Below are 7409 nucleotides of genomic sequence, written 5' to 3'. Positions count from 1 at the left end.
CTAAAGGGGGTTCGGAGAGCTCTCTGTGATGTCATTTATTATGCTATCACTTCCTGTGACGTCATAATTGGGAGCCACCGGAGGGAGGGGAGAGAACGGGGGCCTGGAGTGTTCCGGGGTGGGGGAGGGCGGGGGCGGGAGGCCGGAGACGTGTCCCGCCTCCCTCCCCGCGCCCCTGAGCCCCCTCCACTCCCGGATCCACTGGTCCCTGGTGGACGGGTCCAACCGATCCAGATGCCGTGCCCGGACGATGGGGGAGGGGGACACAGTGTTCCTCACCGCGTGGAACGTGTACCTGGGGGAGAGAGAGAGAGAGAGAGGGGGAGAGAGGTGGTGGTTATAGGAAAGTAGGACAGAAGAATATGCATTGCTTTGATGTAAATCAGAGCGTTGAGAGCACGCTGAGTCTGTGTCTGCAGACGTGGTAGAGCACAGAGCCGAGAGGCCTCCATCCTTCCTTCCTCCATCCTTCCTCCATCCTTCCTCCATCCTTCTCAGCATCTCATCCCTGTCCACCAGGAGAGGCCTTCAGTCAACCCTGTAGTGTTTAGGGGGAGCGGACCAACACATTCCCCAGACCAAGAGAGGGAGAGAGGCGGGGAGAGAGGATCAATCGTCCAACAAATCAACCAATCAACCAATTAACCAATGGTGTGTGTACCTGGGTAGCAGGGCGACCACTGTGGTAATGGTGCAGACCAGGTAGAACATGGGGTCAGCCATCTGCTGCTCCATGATCCAGTAGGGGTCGGAGGGGGGGTTGCAGCTGACGCACAAGGCGCTGTAGAGCAGAGTCACCACCAGGTACAGCAGCACACTACCCAGCATGATCACCCAGTGGACCACCGTCTGAGGAGGAGAGACCAGAGAGAGAGACCATGAGAGGAGCTGAGAGACATCAACTAGAAAGGAAAGACAGAGAATCTATTACTGGGGTTTTTATAACATGGAGAAGTGATTTCCTGGGGGAAGTGTATAAACATGTGGTGTTTTTTTTTCGTAATGTAAGTTGTTGATAGTTGACTAGTTGATAAAGTGTGATGATATAGTGGTAGCGATGATATAGTGTGATATGGTGGTAGCTGGGTTATAGTGTGATATATTGGTAACTGTGATATAGTGTGATATAGTTGATATAGTAGTAGCTGTGATATAGTGTGATATAGTTGATACTGTATAGTGTGATATAGTGTGATATAGTGTGATATAGTGTGATGTAGTGTGATGTAGTGTGATATAGTGTGATGTAGTATGATATAGTGTGCTATAGTGTGATATAGTGTGATATAGTGTGATGTAGTGTGATATAGAGTGATATAGTGTGATATAGTGTGATATAGTGTGATATAGTGTGATGTAGTGTGATATAGTGTGATATAGTGTGATGTAGTATGATATAGTGTGATATAGTGTGATGTAGTGTGATGTAGTGTGATATAGTGTGATATAGTGTGATATAGTGTGATGTAGTGTGATGTAGTGTGATATAGTGTGATATAGTGTGATGTAGTGTGATGTAGTGTGATATAGTGTGATATAGTGTGATGTAGTGTGATGTAGTGTGATATAGTGTGATGTAGTGTGATATAGTGTGATATAGTGTGATATAGTGTGATATAGTGGTAGCTGTGATATAGTGTGATGTAGTGTGATATAGTGTGATATAGTGTGATATAGTGTGATGTAGTGTGATGTAGTGTGATATAGTGTGATATAGTGTGATATAGTGTGATATAGTGTGATGTAGTGTGATATAGTGTGATGTAGTGTGATATAGTGTGATGTAGTGTGATATAGTGTGATATAGTGTGATGTAGTGTGATATAGTGTGATATAGTGTGATGTAGTGTGATATAGTGTGATATAGAGTGATATAGTGTGATATAGTGGTAGCTGTGATATAGTGTGATATAGTGTGATATAGTGTGATATAGAGTGATATAGTGGTAGCTGTGATATAGTGTGATATAGTGTGATGTAATGTGATATAGTGGAGCTGTCACCCAGGTCTGTATCTCTATTGCCAGGTGCAGGAGGATGCTGAATAAGGCCACAGTGTTCAGAGGAGTCCCAAAGGTGAAGAGGTCGATGTCTGACCCCGCGTACGTCTGAAAGAGAGAAGTCATGATTCAAATAGTCTCTCCACAGTTACTCCCGTAACCACGGTGACTATCTAGCTGGGGTTGGGATTCTGACAGGATTACCCAGGGCTAGGTTACCAAGTAGGAGACAGACAGAAATTAATTTTGACTAAATAAGACAATATAAATCACTCATAAACTCAAGTTCCAGTCCTACCCAGTGTGGTATATAATAATAATAATAATAATAATAATAATAATAATAATATTAACAACAATAATGATCATAATAATAATAATAATAATAATAATAATAATGATAATAATAATAATAATAATAATACACTTTATTTATAGAGCAGTATGGTATATAGAAGTCCCAGTATGGTATATAGAGGTCCCAGTCTTACCCAGTATGGTATATAGAGGTCCCAGTCTTACCCAGTATGGTATATAGAGGTCCCAGTATGGTATATAGAGGTCCCAGTCTAACCCAGTATGGTATATAGAGGTCCCAGTCTAACCCAGTATGGTATATAGAGGTCCCAATCTAACCCAGTATGGTATATAGAGGTCCCAGTCTAACCCAGTATGGTATATAGAGGTCCCAGTCTTACCCAGTATGGTATATAGAGGTCTCAGTCTTACCCAGTATGGTATATAGAGGTCCCAGTCTAACCCAGTATGGTATATAGAGGTCTCAGTCTTACCCAGTATGGTATATAGAGGTCCCAGTCTTACCCAGTATGGTATATAGAGGTCCCAGTATGGTATATAGAGGTCCCAGTATGGTATATAGAGGTCCCAGTCTAACCCAGTATGGTATATAGAGGTCCCAATCTAACCCAGTATGGTATATAGAGGTCCCAGTCTAACCCAGTATGGTATATAGAGGTCCCAGTCTTACCCAGTATGGTATATAGAGGTCCCAGTCTTACCCAGTATGGTATATAGAGGTCCCAGTCTTACCCAGTATGGTATATAGAGGTCCCAGTCTTACCCAGTATGGTATATAGAGGTCCCAGTCTTACCCAGTATGGTATATAGAAGTCCCAGTATGGTATATAGAGGTACCAGTCTAACCCAGTATGGTATATAGAAGTCCTAGTATGGTATATAGAGGTCCCAGTCTAACCCAGTATGGTATATAGAGGTCCCAGTCTAACCCAGTATGGTATATATAAGTCCCAGTATGGTATATAGAGGTCCCAGTCTAACCCAGTATGGTATATAGAGGTCCCAGTCTAACCCAGTATGGTATATATAAGTCCCAGTATGGTATATAGAGGTCCCAGTCTTACCCAGTATGGTATATATAGGTCTCAGTCTTACCCAGTATGGTATATAGAGGTCCCAGTCTAACCCAGTATGGTATATAGAGGTCCCAGTCTTACCCAGTATGGTATATATAGGTCTCAGTCTTACCCAGTATGGTATATAGAGGTCCCAGTCTAACCCAGTATGGTATATAGAGGTCCCAGTATGGTATATAGAGGTCCCAGTATGGTATATAGAGGTCCCAGTCTAACCCAGTATGGTATATAGAGGTCCCAGTCTAACCCAGTATGGTATATAGAGGTCCCAGTCTTACCCAGTATGGTATATAGAGGTCCCAGTCTTACCCAGTATGGTATATAGAGGTCCCAGTCTTACCCAGTATGGTATATAGAGGTCCCAGTCTAACCCAGTATGGTATATAGAGGTCCCAGTCTTACCCAGTATGGTATATAGAGGTCCCAGTCTTACCCAGTATGGTATATAGAGGTCCCAGTCTTACCCAGTATGGTATATAGAGGTCCCAGTCTTACCCAGTATGGTATATAGAGGTCCCAGTCTAACCCAGTATGGTATATAGAGGTCCCAGTCTTACCCAGTATGGTATATAGAAGCACACCAGGCTCTGGTAGAAGGCATCCAGCATCATGATCCAGAACGTTGACCGCTTAAACTCCTACACAGAGTTGAGATTTACTGCATCATTCTGTAGTTATGATGTGACTGTAAAGTGACATATATACTCTCAACTAACTATTAAAAAATGTTTCACTATCCACTAATCTAACTCTTACCTCCAAGGTCAAAGGTGAACTTATGTTTTCAAGACATCAACACATTTGGTTGTTTAAGATGTTGCCTATGATACTGTAACCATGGTGACTGACCCGTGACTGCTGTCCGCTCCGGTACAGCTCGGGGAGGCCCATTAGCGTTTCCGCGGAGACATCCTTGTCCATGACCCCGAAGATGATGGGCGGGGCGGAGGTGAAGAAGAGGTTGAAGAAGATGAGCAGCCAGTAGTCCACCATGGCTGCTCCCGAGAAGCCGCAGTAGAACTGGTACCAGAACAGCAGGTTCACATACATCTGGGGAGCAGGGAGGACTCAGGTATGTTCATTTATCATAACGTACAAGACACAGGTGCCGTGTGCAAAGACATGCTCAGATAGAACACGTGTTAAGTCATTGGGATAGGTCATGAACACGTGTTAAAGACGTAGCTTGGGTTTGAACCACGGCGCCGCATATTTTGTGAATTGTTTGGTGTTGCACACACAGGCGGAAAAAAAAAAAACAGACGCTACTCATACATGCACTGGTGTCTCACCACGTTCTTGTAGATGAAGTAAACCACCATGTTGGCCAGTGTGGAGTAGCACCAGTGTCCATGCACCAGCAGGAGCTTCTTCATGTGTTTGAAGCGGGAGATGGCAAAGTCACTGGCCATGACCGCCTAGAGAGGACAGAGGACACACAGGCTCTTAAGTAGTGGTTTGGCCCCATGGTGGTCTGGTAGGCCCATGTGGGAGGGGGCCCCCAGGCCAGAGAGCAGGGGTTCATCATACTGTACGTCCACCTTACACACTTTGTTTCCTTCATACTGTATCAACTATCTCTAATGGAGAAAGAAAATTAAAAGAACATCTGATAGTTTAGTATGAGCCAGACTAGCTGCTGTTTACATAATATCCTGTGAACACATGAGACAAGAGAACTGACCTATCATTTTCCTTTCCTTTTATGTAAATAAAACCTTTTTATTGTGTTAATTCCCCTGCCCTCATGGGCCTTACTGCAGTATCCTTTTTTAACCATTTCAATCTGTATGTTGTATCCTGTTCTCCATTATCACCGTTTTGCTTTGGCAACAGATACTGTACCACTGTATTTAATGCTAATAAAGTTCATTTGAATTTGAATTTGATAGCGACCTGCATTCCCTCCTGTCCAGAGATGCCCACGCCGACGTCTGCTGCCTGGATCATGTTCACGTCGTTCGCACCATCTCCTGAAGTTCAGAAGCCATAAAAGGTTCATTATAAATGCTCTATTTTCATTCCCACTTTGTCTCCTTAAAGCAGCTACGATGAGTTTTTCAGTTTGTGTTGATTTTAGATGCATTGAGTTGTTAGAAAGTTGTAAGTTTCAAATTCAGCCGTAAAATCCATCCAACTGACACCAGCAGTGTCCAACAAACATGGCACACCGATCCAACCTTGGTGTTGGTTGGCATCGGTTGGGGCAGTATGCAGGCACCATTAAACATCGTTTTGGATCACGCCCATCCTCCAGGTGTCTCTTACCTATGGCGAGGGTCATGACCCCTAGCTTGCTCCTGACCAGCCGGACCACGGCGCTCTTCTGTAAGGGCGTGACCCTGCAGCACAGGACGGAGCGGCAGCGTGCCGCCAGCTCCATGAAGCGGTCCTGCAGGTCGGACTCCATGGCCATGGCCAGGGTACGGCCCTCAGTCACCAGGCTGATGGTGGGGCCGGGGGGCCCCTCAACCCTGGAGCCCCCGGGGGCACGCTCGTTCCGCCTCACCTCCTCCAGGATGCAGTCCAAGAAGGAGGCACACATGGCCTGGGAGGAGGGGGTGTGGACAGAGACCCAGACACACATTAAGCCTCGACCAGCACTAAAAAGTCCTTTCATTTGATGAATCATTTGGTGAAGTTTCAGACTAGAACCATTTTAGAACCTGTTTTTCTGAAAGTGTTTTGGTTGATTGGATTGCATTCAGATAGTGCTTGACCACGTGAAACTACAGGTGTAAATGAACACAAAACGTTTTGAGGATGGATTGTGTTGATATGCTCCGACTCGGATCGGGAGAAGTCTGTTCTCATCATACACTTGCCGATTTAAATCTGTACCCATCATACACTTAGAGATTTCTGTTCCAAATTGCCACTCCCACTACTCCCAACTAGTGCAGACTGCAGCTGACTAGGACAGACTCGGCAGGATTGTGAATCATGTATGAAATCAGGCATAATATCTTGTAGTGTATCCTCAGCTTTAGCAGGTCTGGTTCCATCACATTCAGAATCTGGGCCATGACTGCAGCTACAGCTGTGCTGTGGGTTTAGCCTACTGTTCATGATGAAAAGTATCTAGGTGAAATCCAGCATAGCTAATCTCATCTAGCGATTCTCTCTCTTCAATAACTTCGGGGTAGGATCGTAAGAGAGAGAGAGAGACTCTGGACATTGATTCTGTATAATGGAAGTACAAATTGCTCATTACGAATGTTCTTCATAAAGGGAATGTGTTCATAAACAGAGGGAGGTGTATTTCCTACGAGGGTTGGGTGTGATAACTGGTCACAGCGTTCGTGTGCTGTGGCTCTAATGAGATCTCTAGCTGTAGTAGACTATCGGGGGTAACGCAGCGCATCCATCACGCCAGCCCGGGCCCACCTGAGAGCAGCCTGGCGGCCCCCACTCCTCCACGCTCCTCCCCTCTCCTCCCCTCTCCCCCCCTCTCCCCCCCCTCTCCACCCCTCTCCTCCCCACTCCTCCCCTCTCCTCACCCCCCCCCCCTCCCCCCTCTCCTCCCCTCTCCCCACACTCCTCCCCTCTCCTCCCCTCTCCCCCCCTCTCCCCATGCTCCTCCCCTCTCCCCCCCTCTCCTCCCCTCTCCTCACCCCTCCCCCCCCCCCTCCCCCCTCTCCTCCCCTCTCCCCACACTCCTCCCCTCTCCTCCCCTCTCCCCCCCTCTCCCCCCCTCTCCTCCCCACTCCTCCCCTCTCCTCCCCTCTCCTCACCCCTCCGACCCCCCCCCCTCCCCCCTCTCCTCCCCTCTCCCCACACTCCTCCCCTCTCCTCCCCTCTCCCCCCCTCTCCCCCCCTCTCCCCATGCTCCTCCCCTCTCCTCCCCTCTCCTCCCCTCTCCTCACCCCTCCCCCCCCCCCCCCCCTCTCCTCCCCACTCCTCCCCTCTCCTCCCCTCTCCTCACCCCTCCCCCCCCCCCCTCTCCCCTCTCCTCCCCTCTCCCCACACTCCTCCCCTCTCCTCCCCTCTCCTCCCCTCTCCCCCCCTCTCCTCC

General features: G+C 47.4%; 1 protein-coding gene across 1 annotated transcript in view; it reads right to left on the bottom strand.

Moving 5' to 3' along the window:
- Positions 1-7409, bottom strand: part of atp10b (ATPase phospholipid transporting 10B) — a gene marked incomplete at both ends in the record, with an annotated part of 20732 nt that continues 13323 nt past the window's right edge. Inside the window, 8 exons of the mRNA XM_084459567.1 lie at positions 1-295; positions 662-849; positions 2004-2108; positions 3952-4032; positions 4244-4444; positions 4687-4812; positions 5291-5367; positions 5663-5942. Coding sequence (XP_084315693.1) covers positions 1-295; positions 662-849; positions 2004-2108; positions 3952-4032; positions 4244-4444; positions 4687-4812; positions 5291-5367; positions 5663-5942 — 1353 coding nt within the window. The remainder of the gene's footprint in view (positions 296-661; positions 850-2003; positions 2109-3951; positions 4033-4243; positions 4445-4686; positions 4813-5290; positions 5368-5662; positions 5943-7409) is intronic.

This window comes from Borostomias antarcticus, assembly GCF_949987555.1.
Source record: "Borostomias antarcticus genome assembly, chromosome: 28".
Taxonomy (NCBI): domain Eukaryota; kingdom Metazoa; phylum Chordata; class Actinopteri; order Stomiiformes; family Stomiidae; genus Borostomias; species Borostomias antarcticus.
Note: the sequence above shows the minus strand (reverse complement) of the source record. Positions and strands in the feature narration are given on the sequence as shown.